Source organism: Nanorana parkeri, unplaced genomic scaffold (genome assembly GCF_000935625.1).
Source record: "Nanorana parkeri isolate BGI_ZX_2015 unplaced genomic scaffold, ASM93562v1 scaffold1753, whole genome shotgun sequence".
NCBI lineage: Eukaryota > Metazoa > Chordata > Amphibia > Anura > Dicroglossidae > Nanorana > Nanorana parkeri.
In genome coordinates this window covers 2,547-26,276 of record NW_017308021.1, presented here as the reverse complement: position 1 = coordinate 26,276, position 23,730 = coordinate 2,547, and the positions used below count along the sequence as shown (strand labels likewise).

Below are 23,730 nucleotides of genomic sequence, written 5' to 3'. Positions count from 1 at the left end.
AAGCTTACCACAGACGCATCAGTTTTGTGCCTTTTTTTTTTTTTGCAAGTTTCTTGTGTTATTTAATACATTCATGCTCATTGGTGATTTCAGAGCTGCACTTATGACTAACAAGCAGCATTTTGGACAAGTGGGCGCCCGGGGCCGAAAATTCCCCTCCCCCATATTATATAAACATCCACTGGAACTGTACCCCACACATATATATCAGCTAAGGAACTACAAGTCCAAGCATGCCATCATTGTCCCTGTACACCCCCCCCCCACACACACACATATCACCCAGTGAACGGCAATATCTGGTTGTTGTACAGGGGCAATGAGGGCATGCTGGGACTTGGCCGCCCGATGACAGAGCCGGGTGCATGTGGCAGAGAGAGGGAGCCACTGCATCTGCGGCCAGGGGCTTCGTTTAGCGGGGGTCGGTGATGGTGCCCCCCCTCAGTCCTGCGCCCCGCCCATCCACGCAGAGAGCAGTGTATTTTATATGCAGCTGAATACCAGGGGATAGGCTGATTTTCTCCCTGTAGCAGCTTTCACACCAGTCAAACAAATAGAAGACCTTAGTCAAGTTACTGTCTGGCTGAATCCTGAGTTATTTTTTTTAATGGAAACTTCAGCTGGGCTTTATTGAAATGTTGTTTGACCCTTCACTTGTGCTTAGAAGTCTTTCTACTCTATGGCAGCCAGGGGCTACCGTAGAAGAACTTTAGCGCACTACTAAATGTAAACATCCAGATTTTGTCACATATTTTATCTCCAATCAGGGAAGTTGCTTGGGGGACAACACTCAAAAGCATGTTAGAATGGCACTTGATTGTCCTAAAAAAAAGTTGGAATACTTTTAGATGTTATTTATGCCCTTCCAATAAACATAGCTTATAAAAAGTAAGCTATTGTGGAGCCTTCTGGAAGTGCACTTGAGGTCCATTATATGTACCTAGGTTACCCCACCACTTCCACAGTTTTTTTACACTATAACATGCAATTAAACAGGTTTCCAGATCAAACTATTAGGGCTAGTTCACACCAGCCTCAGTTCGTTCCAGCCTGATTGTGGACGGAACACACTGGATTGCATTCCGGCCGGCTCACTTTGCGTGCACTACTTTTTCTGCACTGGACCAGAACGCAGGCACTGATGTGCCACACATTCTTGTGCAGCTGATCGCATTGCGGCCGGAGGGCATGGCTGCAGTGCCATTGAGTTCAATGCACCACCCTCTCGCCCCCCCAAAAAGTGAGCAGGGCCGAATGCGATCCAGCTGGAACGCACTGAGAATGGTGTGACATATTTTGGGCTGGGTGTTTTTTTATTTTTATTTTTTAATGAGTCTTTATTATTTTTTTAACTTTTTTTTTTCTTTTACACTTAACTTTATTGCTATTACATAGGGGGCTAATAAGCTCCCTATGTTATAACAAATATACAGTGACATGCCCTCTTTATGGAGACTTCAGGGGTCTCTAAGACCCCTAATGTCACCCTGGGACCCCCAAAAAAGCTGATGAAGCAGAGATCTGCTTTACCAGATCTCTTCTCTTGTTTTAGCAGCCACAGAAATGAAATCTAAAGACGGAAGTGATGTCATACACATCGCTTTCTCCTTTTAAAGAGAGAGGAGGAGAGATCAACAGTGGGAGAATGCTGATCTCTCCTCCGTTCTCACTGCTAGTACCCTCTGTGCCGGTCCCAGACCCGCAGGGGTGACAGCGGAGCCTGGGATAATTGGGCCCATGTTTTATAGTGTCATACAATCGATCGGCCAACGGCTTGTATGTGACAGATGCTACCAGCTGTTTACATTCCCAGCGGGAATCTGCGCGCGCCTGCAGAAAGAAAATTAATGTACAGGCACATCCACCTGTTGGAATGAGCCAGAATGGGCAGACTGCAAGTGGTTAAACAAATAGTCAGTGCAAACTGCAATAACTTTTCGGGATCTGTGATGGTTCTGCATCCGGAGGCACCACCTAATTGTTTAGAAAACTTAAACCTCACTGGGGCCATAATTCTATTATGCAGATAGCATTTGCAGTACTATGTTAACAGGGAATATGCTTAATAAGGATGTATACACAGCGGCAGACAGCTCAAACCTGTTCCAGATGAATGTCTATATAAACAGTGGGGCGGAAAAAAATTTCTGCCCCGGGCGCCCAGAACTCTGGTTACGCCACTGCAGAGGTGTCTTCTCTTTTTTGACAATTGATATGCGTTTGTTTACTACTATACAAGACTCTAGAAATTGTTCTAGAAAATGTAATAACTTGCATACCCTGCATTACACAGTAACAATTAATTATAGTAAATGCAAATGATTGGTTGTACAGAGACTTCAAAAGAAAGTACATCTGTTTGGGGGGTATGGGAGATTTGTCAGTTTGGATCCCTCCGGGATTATAATTGTTTCTGTGACCATGTTTGAAAAAAGTAAATGTATAGCACAGTCACTAATCATATTATTTACATATTTGTATCACATAACTGCGCATATTTGTGGGTTTAAAACTTGTTGCAAGTCTGCCTCTGGAAATTAGTTTAGATCGTTAGATTTAAAAAAAAAAAAAAATTTCCATCGAGTTTAACCAAAAGGCAATAAAAACAATCCTTGCATCCGCAAGTTGATCCAGCGATGAGAAAAAAAATTATGCTATTTGCTATTACAGGGAAAAAAAGATCCTGCCCCAGCAGTGACATCACATCTCCATTAACCACTTGAAGTCTGGGGTGGTAAACCCCCTTCCTGTCCAGGCCATTTTTCAGTATTTACCGCTGCGCTACTTTGACATTTATTCCGTCATGCAAAGCTGTACTGAAATGAATTTTATACCATTTTTTTGGACAGATAGAGCTTTCTTTTGCTGGCATTTAATCACACTGTAGTTTTTTATTTTTTACTATGTTAAGAAAAAATTATCTTAAATATTTTTAAACTGTTTCCCCTATATTAAATTATGAAACATTTATTAATACAGAATTTTTTGATAAAATATCAAATACGGGGTCACATCGGGTAAATGGACATCAAACATGCCAAGCCTTAACCACTTGAAGACCGGGGTGTTTCACCCCCTTCCTGGCCACGCCATTTTTCAGTGTTCAGCACTGCGTTACTTTGACTGACGTTTATTCCGTCATGCAATGCTGTACTGATACGAATTTTATACCATTTTTTTTGGGACAGATAGAGCTTTCTTTTGGTGGTATTTAATCAACCAAAATTGGCCATAGGCGACACTTTAAACGTTTTTACCGCTCATCAGTTTAGTGTTATCAGTGATTGATGGCCCTAAAATTATTGCTCTTACTCCGACGTTCGCGGCGATATGTAACATGTGCTGCATAATGGGAGCAATCGTCGTTTTCGTACATAGGCGCACCCGACGCATGTGTGCGTGTGTATGTGGGGGGGCGGGGGACTTTAAAAAAATGTTTGTGTTATTTTTTTTAATTTTTTTTAGCTTCTTTATTTTTTTTAATGCTGTAATTTTATTTATTTTTTACTTTTTTTAGACAACTTTATTGCTATAACATAGGGGATTCAGAAATCCTCTATGTAATAGCCAGTTCACCAAACAGGTCCTCTTTATGGAGACATCAGGGGTCTCCAAGACCTCTGATGTCACCTAGGGACCCCCACAGAAGCTGATGAAGCAGAGATCTGCTTCATCAGCATCTCTCCGGTGATCTGCACCGGAGAGTGACACTGAATGCAGGAAGTGATGTGATATACATCACTTCCTGCATTCGGGGACAGGAAGAGAGATCAAAGGGAAATCGAGTAATGATCTCCCTTTGATCCGCACCGGCCACATCGGATCATGGCAGCGGCGATGAGGAGACAGCGGGACATAGGTACGGGGGGGGAGGCCGCACACCGCAGCTCCTGCAAGCAATCGGGCGTCGCTTGATCGCTGGCTGTTTACATGCTCATAGTTTTCCCTCTCGTGTGCGCGCTGAGTGCCACACACGGGAGGGGGGAGGGGCAGGACGCCCTCCCGCTCCTAGCAGACTCCCGTCCGGCCGTTCACAAACGCCCATGGACGTAAGGTGGTTAAAATTGCCCGCGAAACCTCAAACTACAATACCCAAAATTGGCCATACAAGCTTTTACTGCCCATCAGTTTAGTGTTATCAGTGATTGATGGCCCTAAAATTATTGCTCTCACTCCGATGTTCGCGGCGATATGTAACGTGTAGAGCAATTGTCGTTTTTGCACGCGTATTTATGTTTGCATTTGCGTAAACGTGGGGGTGGGGGACTTAAACATTTTTGTTTTTTACAATTCTTTATATGTGATCTATTTATTTATTTTTACACTTAGTTATTGCTATCACATAGTTTAAATCTTTAAACACAAGCGACTGCCATAAGGTCCTGCGCTTGCTGGGGACCTCACGGCAGCCTTATAGGGACCTTGCTGCGTCTGTTTACTGCTCCAGCCGCCCAAACGTCTTCTACCCGCTCACACAGCCATGGTAAGACCTGGCACAGCACTGGGGAGTCCCGCACCCGTCCCCACAGCCATGGTGAGACTCTGCACAGCCCTCCTTCAAGGCAGCCTCATTTGCACAGTTTTACTCCAGACGGTTGCCACTCAGCATTCTGGCAGGATGGGACAAGTGGGCCCAGTCTCTGGATAGTCCTATACACAGGACCAGGTTTGTCTTCTACAAAGGACCTGGTTTGGGTGGAATTGGAGAAGTCCTTTCTCCCGATGGTCTGGAAGGTGCTTATGATGCATGCCAACCTGGCAGGCAGGGAAGGAGTCCAGGGTATCCTCTAAGTGCAGTGGACTTGGTCATCAGAGAAAGTTCTGGAACTAAAAATAATTCAGTTGTCTGTTTAACGCTGACCACTCGACCAGAATTCAGTCGGAAAATGCCACAGCAATGGCTAGCATCAGCCACCATGGGGGCACCAGAAGTAATCAATGTCTACACTGTAGAGAATAGTTTCTTCACCCAGAGGGGTTTTGAGCTCTGTTGCAGGTGGGGGACACCATACAAATACCTTCTGGCTTCAGGTTCAACAACAATATGAACAGATTTGTATGCAGACCCAGGGAATCTCTAGCCTTCACAGTGGGTAACTCCATGAGATCAGTTCAACCTGATCCATGCTTTTCCCCCTCTAAAGCACCTTTCTCACCAACCCCACAGGGTCGAGATGGGGGAATTCCAGTAATCCACGTCGCACTGAACTGGCCCAAGAGAACGTGGTGCTTGGACCTAGTCAGACTCCTCGCAGACTCTCTGAGTCCTCCCAGATCCTCCAGATTTTCTGTACCAAGACCAGATTACTACCATGCTTCTCAGACACAGGCTTTAAATGCTTTTGCTGTTGAAGCCCAGTTCCTGAAGGATTGGGTCCTATTGTATTTGGTTATCTGTAGGGTCTTGAAGGCTTGGAAATCAATTTGTGGGGTGAATCCAGTCTTGCATTTTATGCCTTTGGTGAAAGCCTTCATACAGGGTGTTGCTGACATTGGTCCTCCTGTATGCCAGTAAAACTGTGGGATATTAACCTGGTTCTGTTTGGCTTTTCCAAGACTGCCCTTCAAACCTGTTGTGGATATTCCTCTGTCTATCCTTTCCCTTCTCTTTACAATCACTTCTATGAGACGAACAGCCTTAATCTGTAAAGAGCCCTTTCTTATGCTACACAAGAACAAGGTTGTTTTGCAGCTCGGGGGCTCTTTTCTGTCCAAGCTGTTTTCTTCCATTCACCTTGACCATCTCTCTGTCCTGCTTCCAAATAGCCCTCCATTATATGGATATGGTATTCACTGTTCAAGTTAATCTCTCAGCTACAACCCCCTGTTGACAATCTGACTCTGTTTGCATTGACAGCCTGCTTGTCATTCCACTTTAACAAGGTGGATTCGACAGCTCATCATTTATGCTCTTCAGCATCAGGCATCTGTTTCTGAGATTTGCAGATGCAGATGGTGCTGGCTTCAGGTGGCTCTGTAGGCTCTTTCGAACCACATTGGTAACCTGTTTTTTTTTTTTTTTGGTGGGTCTATTTAGCCTCTTGTTTTGCATGTTGCCTACCCCTCAATACATTATGGCAGGAGTGGACAAACTTAATACAGAATTCAGGAGCCACTCTGTCCAGTCCAGGAGCCAGCAGGATTTTTTTTAGAAGCCAGCTCCATTGATAACAATTAGAGAAAACCTTAAAAATTGGGCACTAGCTGTAATTTTAAGGAGCATTGGCTACCAGTCTCCTGGCATTTAACCAACCCTTCATTACGAGACACAAGTCCTACCCTTCTGTTTCTTTTTGGTCCTCTCCTATTGATGCTTACTACAAAACTGAGGCATGTTGTGAGTGGGAGGGGTTATGCTGGGCTGTCCTCACAGATTTGTTTTGCCGGTGTTTAATCCTCTGAAGGAAGCAAGATAACCCAGTGTTTCTGAATACTTCTCCTGTGTCCCGTACTTCATGGAAAGGATTTGACAGGTTAGACAAAATCCTATCTTTATTTTTTTTTTATGCATCACAGTCTCCTGCTGTTTACTCAGATTTACAGTGGGGTTGTTTCAAACCTTATGCATCTGGAAGATCAGCCTGCTCTTCCAGGCCTTGGGTCTTTTATGCACTCCTATAGCTGCAAAGACTTTTCACTTGCTATTTTAGTAATTCCTCTATAGGATTGGCTCAAACAGCAGAGAGTTCTGGCCCCCACCTGGGAGTGTGTCGGAACTTTTCCACATTGATAGAAAATTTGTTAATAGGGGTCCTGTTCCCACTGTAGACTCCTCCTGTATTTTCTTTTGGCCTTCTGTATTGCATTCTCACAAAACCTGGATAGAGCAGGGCTTATACAGGGGTGGCTTATAACGTTTGCAAGTGTCTGAATCTCCTAAAGATGGCGGTATAACCCCACTGTCTTTCGACGGACTCCTAGAAAAATACTTTACAGTAAGTACAAACGTCCTATTTTACTATCCAATTGCCGTGTGGGCTAATCCATCTTGCCCTCAGTTCTGACACATTCAGTTCTGCTAATGGAAAACATCCCAACATGATGCTCCCTCCACCATACTTCACCATATGCGACACACACAATGTGCTGCTCCTGGATAATACATATTTCTAGTTGAGTGAAGTTTTAAAGTGTATTTGTATACAAAAGATTTTTCTAGTTTTGGATAGAGTGAAGAAGGGTTAGAACCCCCATCAGGTTTTTACTGTTATTTGTGGCTTGACTAGAGATTTCCTCCTCATATCGTCCTCTGCTGGTCATGTTTTACCAGACAGGAACTAAGAGAAATTCTGATAGCGAAAGAAATTCTACTAAGAAAAATAATTCCCTTACTGTATGTTTGGTAAATGTCAGCAGGATAGAATGTGAGAGCGAAATCTCTCTTGCAGAGAGTCTGACAGGTTCTGAACCAGCAATTCTATCCAACAGTAAATATTTTGCAGCTATTCTAGGAAGCCTTCCACTAGATTTCAGAGTGTGTCTGTCACAATCATAATATTGGAACAAAAAATGCCACCCCAAAACTTGTGGCCGAAAGTTGGAGGTACACAATTGTCTAAAATGTCTTTGTATATTCTAGCTTGACAATACCCTTTACTAGTGTCCACATCCTTTTGACCATATAGTTTACTAGAGACAGTATTTTATTAGATGAAAAAAAGGTCGGGTGATTTCTAAGAAAGTAGATGTCAGCAGCAATTGTGCCTTCATATTATGAACCAGTACCAGGGGCGGCCCCTTCACCGACAGCCCCCCCCCCCCCCCCCCCCCCCCCCCCCCCCCCGTGTGCCAGTTCGCGGGGCCTGCACACTCCAGGTTCTCACCTGGTGTGCTCCGTGCGGGCCTCCGGTGTCCCGTCCCCCCTATCTGCACTGCACATTACATTTTTAAAGATGGTCGTCGCGAGTATCCAAACCGGCAATATATTAAATGCAAAACATGCCTTGGTGGTCCAGTGGAGAATCAGTATGATCTGCATCTCTTACTGATGCAGATCATACTGATCTCTCCCTCGTGGTGCCGCTGCTGACTGGCAGGGAGCAATTAGTATGGTCTGCATCAGCCAGAGATGCAGATCACACTGATCCTCCACTGGACCACCAGGATAGTCCCCAAGTGCCCCACTGGACCCCAGGGATGCAGCCCCATCCCTGCAAAACAGGTAAGTAGGAGAGGGCGCCGTGTTTTTTTTTAAGGTCCCTTTGCCCCCCATGTCCACGCACATACAATGCATGGGATGCGCCTACATGCAAAAACAAAAATTGCGCCACACATGTTATGTGTCGGAGTGAGAGCAATAATTAAATTTTTATCAATCGCTGTAAGCCTAAACTGATGAGCAGTAAAAGCGTTTAAATCGTCGCCCATGGGAAATCTTGGTTATTGTAGTTTTTTGCGGTTTCATGGATGCACGCAATTATGAGGCTTGACATGTTTGGCATCTATTTACCCCGCGTGACCCCATCTTTTATTTACCACATTTTTTGTAATCAATTGGTGATTAATTGACGAGGAATTGAAGCACAGAAGTCACCAGTGATTGTGGAACTTTATATGCAATGATTATTTGACTCACTGATGTAAAGAAAGTGAACACAAGGATTTCATCACATTTATTTTTAATCATATCAATTTTGGGAATATTTTTATATGGACTATATATAAGTTGGAGTGAACATGTTGTATAATTGTCACTATGTATATGCACTTAAGAGTTTTATAATATTAGAGATAGCGCAGTGTCTTTTGTTTAATATATTGTGGGAGAAGTTTATATAGCTTCTCTCTTATCTCTGCAGCTGTCAATAGGGTGTTTTTGAGGAGTTTGGGGTAGAGCACTGTAGCGCGGATAATCATTTGTTTTGCTAGTGTCACTTTCCAGCTACAGAAGCTGATGAAGCAGATCTCTGCTTCATCAGCTTCTCTGGGGGTCCCTAGATGACATTAGGCGTCTTGGAGACCCCTGATGTCTTCATAAAGAGGAACTGTCATGTAAATTGGCTATCACATAGGGGGCTTCTTATCCCCCCCATGTGATAGCAATAAAGTTGTGTAAAAAAAAAAAAAAAGTTATACAAAAATTAAAGAATCATAAAAAAAAATAAAGCATTAAAAAAATGTCAAAAGAAAAAAAAAATGTTTAAGTCCTCCGCCCCCCACATGCACATGTGCCAAAACTATTGTGGCGCACATGTTACATATAACCACGAACGTCTGAGCGTGAGCAATAATTTTAGGGCCAATAATTACTGTTAACACTAAACTGATGAATGGTAAAATAGCCAATTTTCAGTGTTGTCGTTTTTTGCGATTTTGCAGGCGCACACAATTTTAATGCTTGACATGTTTGGTGTCTATTTATCCGACGTGACCCCGTCTTTTATGTTTTACCAAAAATATGGGTAAGAGTAGATGCTTAATAGCATAACGTAAGGAAAACATTTTTTTATTCACGGTACTTTTTTCATTACATAGTTAAAAAAATAACCCCCCCAGTGGTGATAATATACCTCCAAAAGAAAGCTCCATGTGTCCCCAAAAAATGTTAACATAAATTGCAAGGCTATAGTCCGTTCATGCTTACTGGTGACATTTTTGACTGACTGGTGAGACACCCTAAAATTTTTCAAGTCCTCCTATTATCTATTTTCTTTGGCTGAGCTGGGTTTCATGATAACATAAAAACATGTATACCTAAATATTTAATGTAACCTTGATATGTAAATATTATGGCACACACTGTGTTGGTTTTTGTTAGTTAAGGCCCCCTTTTACACGGATGGGCCGCCTGTCAGTTTTTCAGAGGGATCCGATCTGATGCCTAATGCAAGTCTATGGACAAGCTGTGTGTAAACAGGTTACCCCCGGCTCCGGCCAGGTCTGGCAAAACAGACTGAACAGTGTTCCGTTTTGATTGACCAGATTGTCCGTTTACATCAGATTCCCCATAGACATTCATGGGGTCCGGCAATTTCAGTTTTTTCGCATGATGGAGGAAATCAGTTTTCATCCACACTGCCATAGAGATGCATTGTTCGTTTGTCATCTGCAAATGGAGGGTTGACAAACCTGACAACCTGAACGCTCATGTGAAAGGGGCCTGTGATATTTTTTTAAGGATAACCATCTTTTGCAAAAATTTAAAAAATGCATAATAATATATATAAAAAAAATATGCATTTCTTTAATATTTGCATTCAAGCCTGTAAAGCATTGCAATTGTGATCACTCAATCACAGCTGCAAAGCTCAGGATTCTTTACATTCTCTTCCAGGCAGAGCTCCGTACCGAGGTATGGAGTTTCAGTTAGGGTGCCCACACACCTTACAAAAATTGTACGATAATCGCGGGAAATCCCGCGATCGTATGATTATCGTAAGGTGTGTCGAAGCCGTGCAACCTCTACTACTGTAAGGCCGCACGACTTTTAACTTACGAACATGTTCGAAAACCCGCCGAGCATCGTATGATGTTCAGAGGGTGTGTAGCATGTTCGTAAGATAAAAGCCAGACGGGCCTGTGTGCGCAAGCGCACACTGCCCGTTCGGCATTGTGGACATCTGAAGCCCGACCCTCAGGGGGGCGCGGCTTGCGATCATAGACAAAAGTCTTGCGGTGGTTGTACGGTGTGTGCCCAGCCTTAGGTGAGATGAGGAAGGACAGCTGGACTTCAAACTGCATTAAATCACCTCATTGCTCTAGGTAGACACAGGAGTATGGGCAGCTCTACCTAGAGTGATCACAATTGCAATGTTTTCCAGGGTTGAATGCACATATGCAAGGTTTTCCAGGGTTGAATGCACATATTAAATAAATGCAAATTTTTGCAAAACGTGAACTTATCCTTTAAACCTCTATCAACCACATAGCAACATTTATAAAATCCTGTTAATTACAAATCCTAATTTTACTGAAAATACTAATTCATTTAGACCCCCCTTTCACATGGGCTGATCAGGAGAAGTTTAAACAGCCCCGATGCTGGCGACGTACACTGTACGTCGTCAGTCACGAAGGGGTTAAACATTAACAAGTTCATTCATATGGGAGATTTCCTGTTTCCGAGACACAGCAGAAAGTGAGGAAACCTTATTAAAGTGAGAGGAAATCCACTTTTAGACAGTCGTGCTGGAACAAGCATCCACAGTTGAAGATTTCCCCTATTCTGTTGACAATTTTTAAGCTTTTGGGTTTTTCCCTTACTTTCAGTTGTCACCAGGACAAATACTAATAAATGTACATTATACTACCATCTACATTCACACATGTAAAATCTTGTATTTTTAAATTATTATGACTACATTATAGAGCTGAGCGTCTAAAGCTGGCCATACAACTTACAATTATCTGCAGATTTTCTGTGGTCAGATGGGAAAAGTCCAACAGATTCCTCCATCTACACTTAACTGTGTGGATGGAGTAATCTCCACCTGGGCCAATCTGTTGCACTTTTTCCATCTGACCACACAAAATCTGCAGATAATTGTAAGGTGTATGGGCACCTTAGTCACATGAGCTGTAAAAGTGTGTTAGTAAACATTATTCCTAGGGGAATATAATCTTATAAAGATAACAAAAGAAAAGTAACTTGTTAATTTCTTATGTGCTAGACAAAGGAGTGGGATCCTCACAAAGTTCCTGAATGCGTATGAATATATTATGAGGTACTCAAAGACAAAAGCATTGAAAATGCCTTCTTCCATTTTTTATGAGCAAACAAAACAAATAATTAAAACCAACAGAATAAATGTAACTTAATTATTTACAGTGGATATACATTATATATACAGTGCATTTAGAAAGTATTCAGACCCCCTTCACTTTCTTTCATTTTGTTATGTTGCAGCCTGTACTACAGTTTAAATTCTTTTTTTTCTCTCATTAATCTACACTCCGTACCCCATAATGACAATGTGAAAACAGAATTTTAGAAATGTTTGCAAATGTATGAATAAGGAAAAACTGAAGTATCACATTGGCATAACAATTCAGACCCTTTGCAACAACACTTGAAATTTAGCTCAGGTGCCTCCCATTTCTCTTGATTGTTGCTGACATGTTTCTATACCTTGATTGGAGTCCACCTGTGGTAAATTAAATTGATTGTACATGATCTGGAAAGGCACACACCTCTCTATAGAGGCCTCACATCCCACAGACAATGCATACTGTATCAGAGCAAAAGCCACAAGGTCAAAGGAACTGCCTGCAAAGCTCGAAGACAGGATTTTTGCAAGGTACAGATCTGGGGAAGGCTACAAAAAAAACATTTCTGTTGCACTGAAGGTTCCCAAGAGAACAGTGGCCTCCATAATTCTCAAATAGAAGAAGTTTGGCACAACCAGGACTCTTCCAAGAGCTGGTCACCCGGCCAAACCAAGCAATCGGGGGAGAAGAGCCATGGTAAGAGAGGTGACCAAGAACCCGATGGTCACTCTGACTGAGCTCCAGAGATCCTGTGTGGAGATGGGACAAAGTTTCAGAAGGAAAACCATCACTGCAGCCCTCCACCGATCTGGCCTTTATGGCAGAGTGGCTAGACAGAAGTCTCTCAGACTGTGAGGAACAAGATTCTGTGGTCTGATGAAACCAAAATTGAACTGTTTGGCCTCAATTGTAAACATTACGTCTGGCGGAAACCAGGCACTGCTCATCACCTGCCCAATACCATCCCAACAGTGAAGCATGGTGGTGGAAGCATCATGCTGTGGGGGTGTTTTTTAGCAGCAGGGACTGGGAGACTGGTCAGGGTTGAGGGAAAGTTGAATGGAGCAAAGCACAGAGGTATCCTCAATGAAAATCTGTTCCACAGCGCTCAGGACCTCAGACTGGGCCAAAGATTCACCTTTCATGGCAATGACCCTAAGCACACAGCCAAGACAACACAGAGCCCTGACTTAAACCCTATTGAACATCTCTGGAGAGACCTAAAAATCGCTGTCTACTGACCGGTTCCCATCCAACCTGACTGAGCTTGAGAGGATTTGCAAAGAAGAATGGCAGGAAATCCCCCAATCCAGGTAGGTAAAGCTTGTCATGTCATGCCCAAAAAGGCTCGAGGCTGTAATTGCTGCCAAAGGTGCTTCAACAAAGTACTGAGTTACATCGTTACATAGTTACATAGTATTTTGGGTTGAATAAAGACATACGTCCATCAAGTCCAACCCATATAGGTCCATGCATCATCTCATTCTTAGGGATACTGTAGGGTCATGTAATATTTCAGTTTTATTTTTTTAATAAATATACAGACATTTCTAAAATTCTATTTCTCAATGTCATTATGGGGTGCTGAGTGTAGATTAATGAGAAAAAAATTATTTAAACAACTGTAGTATCAGGCTGCAACATAACAAAATTGAAAAAAGTTAAGGGGTCTGAATACTTATTGAATGCACTGTGTGCATGTGTATGTGCGTGCGTGTGTGTGTGCATATATATATATATATATATATAATCTATAGATATAGATATAGATATAGATATATAGATATCTATAGATCTAGATATATATATCTAGATCTATAGATATCTATATATATCATATATATCTGTATTGGTGTATATGTGTAGATATACAGAGTTCAGCATAAATGAGTACACCCATTTTGAACAGTAAGATTGTAATCAGTATCCAAGTGAACACAAGAACAGTTTGCAAAATTTGGCCAAAACCGAGTTTTATAGAACATTTGTTTAGTGAGTTACATGAAAGTAAGGTTAAGAACATAACTTAGATTACAGAATCTTCAGTTTTACTCAAATTAAGTGAAGCAAAATGACTACAACCCACAACAAAAACTACTACATCTAGTACTGCATGGAATGAACAAGATGGCGACATATTGCAACATCTCTTTTTCCATTCTTCAAGAATGACCTCTTTTAGAGCCTGGATGCTTGATGGAGAGTGATACTCAACTTGTCTCTTCAGAATTTCCCATAGGTGTTCGATTGGGTTCAGATCAGGAGACATACTTGGCCACTGAATCACTTTTACCCCGTTCTTCAGAAATGCAACAGTGGATTTAGATGTGTGTTTTGGATCCTTGTCATGTTGGAAAAGTGCACGACGACCAAGGGCAGGGAGTGATGGTAGCATCTTCTCTTTCAATATAGAGCCTTACAGCTGTGAATTCATGATGCCATCAATGAAATGCAGTTCCCCAACACCAGCAGCACTCATGCAGCCCCATAGAAGCACTTTTTTGCAATATGGTCTTGAGTTAATTTGTTAGAAAAATACTTTTTTGTGTGTGCAAATTAACAAATATTGGTTGCAATCAATGGCCTGCATTTGTTTGAGTATTTTGTAGTATTGTGTCCTATAGAAAATGTTGATTCTGAAACGAATGTAAAGGTTTCCTGACAAATCTGTTGGGGTGTACTCACTTATGCTGAGCACTGTGTGTATATGTATGGTATGTATGGTATGTATGTATGTATGTATGTATGTATCAATAAGAAAAGAAGAAACTGGCAACCTTACACAGAACAAAGACGTCCCAAAAACTAGATTAACAATTTCACTTCATCCTCTGTAACTACCTATGTCCCTATCCAAGCTGAAATGGTTAACCACCGTGAAAGCTGCACAGACAATACTGAGATTGTTAACCTCTCAAATCGTCTCACAGTACAGGAAACAGCAGTCCTATCCAAGGGGCTTACATTTTGTCCAAGCACCAAACTGGACCACATACAATTATACTCAGACTTGGAAGAATTCTTTAGAAGACTGAGGCTTAAGGAATTTCTCTTTGACAAAGATAACACCACATTCAGCCTGGACAGCAGAAAAAAAAGAATGAAGGCTTTACACCTGCAACAGGACGTAACATCAAATTGTACAATTACATTGAAAACTTCTGCACGAGTGTAGCATCCCTTATTACCACACAACAGAAAAAACTACAGACAACCTCCTACCTGCAGAAAGAAAAGCCTTACATAACTTAATGAATGATAAAGAAATCATCAAACCAGCTGACCAGGGCGGATCAATAGTTATCATGAACACCCAGGACTACATTGCAGAAGGAAACCGACAATTGTCTGATAAAAACTACTACAAACAACTGGACCAGGGCCCCACCAGGTAATATACAGACGAACTTATTAAACTTATCAAATCCTTCCCAAAACACTTACAGCAAGGATTACTTAATCTGCTACCTTCCAATCCTAACATGGGGACCTTCTACATGCTGCCCAAAATCCACAAGCCAGGAAACCCAGGATGACCCATTATTACAGGTATGGAAACAATTACAGGTATGGAAATAATTTCAGAACAAATATCTGGCTTAATTGAAAACATTCTGAAGCCTCTGGTTATAAACACTGGGAGTTTTATACAAGACACCACAGATTTTCTGAACAAACTGAGCCAAATCACTAACCTACCTGCTAATACTATACTTGTCACCATGGATGTGGTATCTTTGCACATTAACATCCCCCATAAAGATGGTATTGATGCCTGCACCAAATTCCTTTCCTCCCATAATGTCAGACATAATTATGAGAGTGAGACCATTACCAAACTCATTGAATTTATACTGACACACAACTACTTAAATTTCAATGACAGCATATATTTACAAATGACTGGGACGGCTATCTATTCACGGCTGACCTAGAATACAGATTCCTAGCCACTCACCCTCACAAACCATTCAAATATTATCGTTATATTGATGATATTTTCGTAATATGGACAGAAGGAGAAGAAAGTCTTTTAAACTTCCATGAATCATTCAATTCATTCCATCCATCCATCAAACTCAAAATTAATTTCTCAGTACACAGTGTGTTTTTTCTGGATTGTGCCATAACGGTCAGCAATGGCTCACTCCGTTCTTCTGTGTACAGAAAACCCACAGACAACCCACAGACAGGTACAGCTACCTCCATAGTTCCAGCTTCCATCCTAATCACACTAAACAGGGTGTCATCTACAGCCAAGCTATCCGATACCACCGCATTTGCTCTGACACTGAGGACAGAGGCAAACACCTGAGCACACTGGCTGATGCATTTTGGCGAAAGGGCTATAGGGAAAAGACTATTTCTAAAAAAATGAAATCTGCCCTAAGAACACCACGGGAAAGACTCCTACAGTACAAGGAGAAGAAAAACCCAACCAGGACCCCTCCTGTAGTTACCTACAACCCCACTCTAGAGGTAATACGCAAAATAATCAAAGACCTACAGACAGTACTCTCAGAAGACCCCATACTTAAAGAAATATTCCCTCAGCCCCAAATACTGGCTTTCAAGCAGCCACTGAACCTGAGAAGAAGATTGGTACGCAGTAAGCTGACCCCAGAACAGGCACTTACACAGAACGGCACAGTACAATGCAATAAACCCCGCTGCAAACTTTACATAGTTACATAGTATTTGGGGTTGAATCAAGACGAGTCCATCAAGTCCAACCCATATAGGTCCGCGCATCATCTCTTTCTTAGGAGTACTTGTACCCCTGTATATTACGGTCCCTCAGGAAATCATCCAAGAGTTTCTTGAACAATTCCACACTCCTGGCTGAAATCACTGCCGATGGCAGTGAGTTCCAGACCCTAACCGCTCGTACCGTGAAGAACCCCCTTTGCCAACATATACGTGACAGAAATACAGCGAGTCACAATAACAAAGAGTACCCTATTAAGGGGTCATACTCATGCACATCTGCTAACGTGGTGTACATGATACAGTGTTCAGCATGTGACAAAGGTTGTTACATTGGGGAAACTGGCCTTAAGCTGCATCTCAGGATGAACCTACACAGGAGCTCGATCAAGAACCACAAAGAGAATGAATATTGCACTCCAGTAGGACATCACTTCTCATAGAAGGATCACTCCATCCACAACCTCAAAAGTACTGAAAGGGAATTTTAAAAACTCCAATGAAAGGAAAACATTTGAGATAAAATCTATTCTATGCAGGGACTTATGTGGATTCTGGTTTTCTGACACACTACCAGAACTTTTTATGAATCTACGGAACATCACAATATTCATGTATGTTGTATATATCTGATCTGTTTAGGGTTTATTTGTCATCCTATGTTTATTTGTTCTGTCTTTTGATTATAAGGAGGCATTTTTTACTCCCTGGTCCAACATTTATTACACCTCACTCACCTCCCCCCCTAACAGCTTTCTCCTGTCTTAACTGACAAACTGTCATGTTGATCAGTATTGCTTCTGACCTGAAGAAGAGAGGTTCACTCTCGAAAGCTTGTCTTTTATATATTTTGTTAGTCCAATAAGAAAGGTATCATTGCACACAGCAATACTACGTTTTTGTTTTTATTGACGTCTTGTCTACTGGACTAATACGGCCATAGGCGTCTCTACAGGGGGGCAATTGCCCCCTAGGTTATTCCTCCCCCCCCCCGCTGATTCCCCTTTAAATCGACCGCTGCCGTACAGTGAAGCTGTACAGTGCAGCAGTCTCTTGCTAGCTGACAAGTCGGGCACACGGCCCGACTTGCTTTTTGGAACATGGCATATTTAAAAGAAAATTACTTTACCTGACAAAAAGGTATACTGCAGTAAAACTTATAAGGATCATGAATGAAATGTTTTTTCATTCAGGTGTTCCACATCCGTCTACCAGCTGCTGAAAATAATTGTTTCTGTTGTTTCTGCATATCTATTGTTTTGGAAACACTATTCTGTAGATCATTTAAATACTTGGTTCTCAACTGGTGGGTCGTGACCCAAAAGTGGGTCGTGACCCCGTGTTCAGTGGGTCCCCGCATGCCTTCCACTTTTCTAGGTGAGATGCTCCTCTTCCTCCCCCTAGCGATTCACTGTCAGTTCTCGTGCCAAGCAGCCATTCAAAATATGCTGCCTGGCCCTGAGTGTCAGCTTGAGGTGGGGTGCGCTCCATCCATATGTGCATTGCATACAGCTCCCTCGCATGCCCTGTAGAGGTGACTGGACCAAAGTGATGTCATATTCTGGATCCCGGCACCTCTACAGGGCATGTAAGGGAGCTGCACAAGCAATGCACATATGGATGGAGCTCCGTCACAGTACAGCAGCCCACACTGGACCCCAGGCTGAGGATCCACTCCAGTTCTCATAAGGTAGGCAGACTGGGGGGTGGATCTTAAAAAAATAAAAAATTTCTTTTTGGAGTGTGTATGTGTGTGTGAGATTGTGTCTGTGTGTTGTTGAGTTTTGGTGTGAGAAGTGCATTGCATTGCCATTCATCTGAATGGCACCCCAAATGCACCTCCCACCCACAGTTCTATTGCCCGCATCGAAACGTGCAGTACCACAATGCCGTGCATTCCATTTTCGGCGTAACTTGGGTCACGACTTAATGACTAAGGACAAATGTGGGTCCTGAGGTTACAAAGGTTGAGAACCACTGATTTAAATGAACAATGAGCATGCCTACTTACCATATTCTTCTCAGTTCCATTTTCCCAAGGTTGTGTCTGGACCAGTGATAACAGCAAAAGGTTTCCCAGCACACTCACCAGCCAGCATGCAAAAAAACCTGTCTCATCGCTAAGGTTAAAAACAGAGGTTTAGATACACATCTTCTGCAGAAAATGTGAAAGCCGCACCGCCCCGCCAAGGCACCTCTATATAGTGCGGTCCTAACTCTAAACCATGAGAGTCTCCATCTTGGAGCACATGTGGCAAAAGATAAAATTGGGTGCAGGTTTGTCAGGAGGAAGCCCAACCTCCTTAAAGGCACAGGAACGCACAAGGGACCCCGCACATCACAGCGTCAGCTGAGGCCCCCCATGCGTCACTGCACCAAATGAGTCAAGCAAAACAAATGGCAAACGCACTCATCAATTTGTAACCAGCTCTAAGCAAGGTGCACATGGACCAGTTTTCCTGTGCTTCTATGGCCTGCTCTCCCTTTTTTTCTGGCCCGCATCCAGGGGCCAGATGAGGCCTACTTCCTCTTACCTAAAGATACTGCAGTCTCACCCAGTCTCAACACTGTTTGTGGAGTAGACTTTCTGATTTTAGAACATTTACAATGTGTTCTAACAGCAGTAGCAGTGCACTGATGTCTGAAGTTACAGTAAACAAGACATACACACAGGAGTTTCAGGCTAAATTTAAAATAGATATACACACAGGAGATTTGGGCTTCTCACTCAGATTTTTATTTTCACACTGGAGCAACAGGCAGTCTTGCTGTGTAAACACCTCTGGTTTCTGCCAGCCATATCTGAAAAACAGGTGCCTCTACATCAGAGGCGTATCTAGGAAATATGCACCTAAGGTGCCCTGCTCAACTCCTGGTAACCAGTAACCTTACCGGTTGCCAGGAGCTGGATGTGACGTCAGCTAGAGTATTCCTGATTGCTAAGAGCCAGGAGGGGAGGAAAAAAAGTAATCTGTCTCCGTTTTGTTGGCGTACTTTTACTGACCCAAGGAGTGCCCCCAGTGGCACCCAGGGCAGGTGCCATACCCTGGATATGCCACTGCTCTACATTGAGATATGCATGTTGTTAAATCATTAAAATTAATGTGTGCAAATCTCTATTCTTGCAGGACAAGAAAGATGACAGAGCTTCTATTATTCTTGGTGTAACTCTTCACGGAATTCATATTTACCAGGTAATACATTTTATACTTCTAGAACATAAGTTATAAGACCTCTTTGCATGCAGCAAAAATGACATTTTCATTTCCTAAGCTGCACTAAAGTTTCCTTTTCCATAACTTTAGCAGATCAGCAAAATCACATCAGCTTCAAGTATCTATTAAATGAAAGGTGCACTTTTATCAAAAAAGGCCCTACTGGGTCCTCTTGGCCAATCTACATGGCTCTTGAGACAACACATTGATTTGAATGGCAGATGCCAGCGCAGAGGACAGCATAGCAGATGTGAACAAAGCTACAGGACTTGTTAAGCCTTAGGCAGTCATATTGCTGTAAGTCAGAACCTGAGGATTGTAATGTCATTTTTACTTTTTTTTTTTTTGGTAACTGGACCAAGGCATGGCAGACTAGGGCTATTTGCTTAAAAGTACACCTATTTTTTACTAGAAATCTTGTCTTTAAGATTAAACCAGCACTCAGGGCAGGAAGAAACAGGCCACCTTTATATGCGGAAATGGGAAAACGCCCTGGCGACCACAATCTCGCCTCAGCAATGGGAGCAGATATGGAGGATGGCAAAGTCCTCAATTTGTTTGGTATATAGAGAAAATTAGTACAAAATAATGTACCATTGGTACCACACACCGGATTTTCTTCATACACTCAACCCAAAGTTATCCCCAAATAGCTGGAGGCGTGATGGTGCAAGAGGGACCATGTTCCACATATTTTGGACCTTCCCAGGAATCCAACCCTATTGGGGAGAAGTCAAGCGCATCCTAGAACAAATAGTGGGACAGACACTCTCTCCGCTCAACCCATACATTTCTTGCTAGGATTGCCCTTCCCAGACCTCTCAAAGGCTCATAGGAAACTGACAACGCATATTCTCACGGCAGCCCGCTGTCTCGTACCGCTACAATGGAAACGAAAGCTTCCCCCATCGAAACTAGATCTTTTTGCCAGAATCAAAGATGTGCAAGTTATGGAATACCTGACGGCACGGCTAAATAATACAGTAGAAGCCCACAAAGTGGTGTGGAGACCGTGGGATGTCTATGAGTAATACACGAACTGAGAGGCGGAGGAGGAGGGGGGGGGGGGGGGACAGGTCCTGGAGTAAGGAATCAGAGGGACAGGGGTACAGGAGCGCTATCCTGGAAGAAGACAACACACACTTTCTTTTCTTATTACTATATCTTTATGATGTTTTAAGGTTGTTAGTTTAATTGCAGATACATCAATGTAAGAAGGTATCAGTTGGATATTGATTTTAAATAGATAAGCTAATCCAGAACAGAATATTAGGAGCCATAAGAAGATGTAAACACGACTCTCAGAGAGGTTGGTAGGAAATATAAGAAAAACCTGTTATATATAAGATATAGAGAAACAAACCTACAAAAGTATATGGAACAATGTCTGGGTTGTTATTTCTGGTAAAACGCTTCATGTTTTTGATACCTCAAATGATGTCATAAGCTTTGTAACGCATTTATGCGATTTTCAAAATAAAAATTGTCAATTTTAAAAAAAAAAGATTAAACCAGCAGAATTTTGATCAAATATGTGCTGTATGGTTTTAGAGCTTTATTAGCATTTTTTGTTGACAGGAAGTATGCATATCATGGGTTGAAAGTTAAGCATGTTTTTTTTTTTTTTTTTTATTGTACAGGAAATTGACCATATTCGTCATCTTCTCTATGATTTCCCTTGGTCTAATGTGGGGAAACTTACATTTCTTGTAAGTAGATGAATATTGAGATTATTCTTCTAGGCTTTTGGACCTAATTCTACTCTACTTGATCTTCAAAACCAGGATCTACAGACTTTTGTTAGTAAAATTGTTTCTTTTTTTTCTTAGAAAAAGGAATAACTTCTATTTATTTCTTTCTAAGCAAGAAACATAATTTCGTGCTGATGATTTGTATCTGAACATTTTTTTTTTAAGGATGCACTGAAGTTTCCCTAACTTCTCTCCTCCCTGCTGGACGTCGGTCTGTGTCCCTTGCATTCCTCGCTGCTCTCCCCTGCCCGTGTCAGCAGAGGCAGCGGGGATCGGCCTCTGTGACAGTCGGAGAGTCAGGATGCCGAGCGGTGTGGGGAAGGAGTCCACTGTCAGGATGCTTTCCTCCTGAACCGCCCGGCTCCACCTCCTGTGACAGCAAGTCAGGATGGAGAGTGGAGTACAAACACTCAGCGATCAGCTGATTGCTGAATGTTTTTAAATAACTGTGGGCATAGTATGCTTACTGTGTCCCCAGTCATGAACGAACAGTAATTGCTCAACATCCCTTCCTGTTCATTCATAATAGCTCATACTATTTCAACAGTTTATGAATGGACAGGAACAATCAGTGTAGAGGCTTCTTGTTCATTCATAACATGGGCTGCAGAATAAGAGATTGAGAACTCTGTGTCCTCATTCTCTTTTTCTATCCTAAAAAGGAAATATCAGGGGTCTGTTTAGACCCCTGATATTTCCCCAAAGCCCTTGACAGTAAAAATAAATAAATAAATGTAAAAAAAATAAATGTAAAAACGTTGGCGAAAAATGTCCTTTTCAGTTTCAGCCTGGTACATTTTTTTGTTTTCGGGTTCAGTCTAAAAATTCAATATTGGTGCATCTCTAATTTTTTTTGTTCTCACTGACGCAAACCAGTTCATAGTTAACATGTGTTGCTCATTTCGCCATCATTAATGGCTTATATGAAAGTAAAGGAACACTGGGCTTGGGATAAGCCTAACATAAAGGTGCCTGTGGACGTATCACTGGTGTGGAATGTTCACTCTGTGTGGATATATGCCAAAACAAAGTTTTTTTTATGTACTGTCCCATTATGGCCACCAGATGGCGATGATGTACATAGAACATTAAATACTTATTTCTTATCCTCCTTTAGCTCCATCCAGTAGCCATATTGTGATGTTATATGAAAACATTCAAAAATTAATGCCACTTTTAAACAAAATAACTAAAGAAGGTTTGTTTTGGCATATATTCGCACAGAGTGAGTATTCACAGGGCGATTGGCCATGTGATTTATTTACAAATACACCCCATAATGCTTGACTTGCAGTAAGTTTTGATATATTACATTTTCTTAGCTATTTTTACTTTTGTACAATGTTGAGTACAGTATACAAGACTTTATTAACGTATAAAATATAGTGCTCTCCTTATGATCCCCCATACCATCATTTGTACTACTGCCAACATATGCATCGGAACCTGGAATACCCATTCTTGCTACCATACTGAACTACCAAACTCCCTTTGCAAATTTCTTCTACCCCATTATCATCAAGCTCTCCCACAAGACATAGCCTGGGTTTCTTGTCTCACACGACAAGAAATCCACTGGTGATATATGCCCTGAGCTACTAAGAAGCGCATATCCAAACGCTTACCCTGTCTATTTTGTAATCCGCCATGGTAGATATTCCTAAATTCCAGGATCCGACCCGTGCATGTAATACTGTAATCTAAATTGATGCAACGTGAATGTTACATGCGTTAACTTGTCATACTATTGTCATTCTATTGCTCCTTACCTTAAATAAAAAATATTTGAGAAAAAAAAATATATAGTGCTCTCCTATCAGACATCACATTTGTATTATTAGAAAATATTTCTGTATAGTGAAAATTCTGTTTCTTTTTTGGAGCTTCTAATATGGATGTAATTCTTTTAAGGGTAAGAAATTTGAGATTCAACCCGATGGCTTGCCTTCAGCGCGGAAATTGGTCTACTACACAGGTTGCCCTTTCCGATCACAACACCTATTGCAGCTGCTCAGTAATAGTCATAGACTATATCTAAACATACAACCTGTGCTAAAAGAGATTAAAAAGTTTGAAGAAGCAGAAGGTATGTGTTAAACTACAGTAATGTATATAAATAACCTATTCGACTCGGCACCACCTTATGTGTTGTATGTGTATGTATGCATATTGTAGGAGTATGTGGTAGAATCCATCATGTATCCTGTTCCATGTAATTTGAGGTAAAGATTTGAGATTCCCCATTAACCTTTAACTTCAATGCAGACTATTTTTGTAACGTGGCTTTGTGTGTCTACTACTAAATTAGTCACACAAGGCCATGTTTTCATAGTAAAGTTATCACAGTTTAT

General features: G+C 41.8%; 1 protein-coding gene across 1 annotated transcript in view; it reads left to right on the top strand.

Annotated features, from left to right (window-relative positions):
• Nucleotides 1-23,465, top strand: part of LOC108799549 (FERM domain-containing protein 6-like) — a gene marked incomplete at its 3' end in the record, with an annotated part of 83,453 nt that extends 59,988 nt beyond the window's left edge. The window contains exons 6-8 of the mRNA XM_018571423.1: nucleotides 19,542-19,607; nucleotides 21,269-21,337; nucleotides 23,291-23,465. Coding sequence (XP_018426925.1) covers nucleotides 19,542-19,607; nucleotides 21,269-21,337; nucleotides 23,291-23,465 — 310 coding nt within the window. The remainder of the gene's footprint in view (nucleotides 1-19,541; nucleotides 19,608-21,268; nucleotides 21,338-23,290) is intronic.
• Nucleotides 23,466-23,730: the final 265 nt, after the last annotated feature.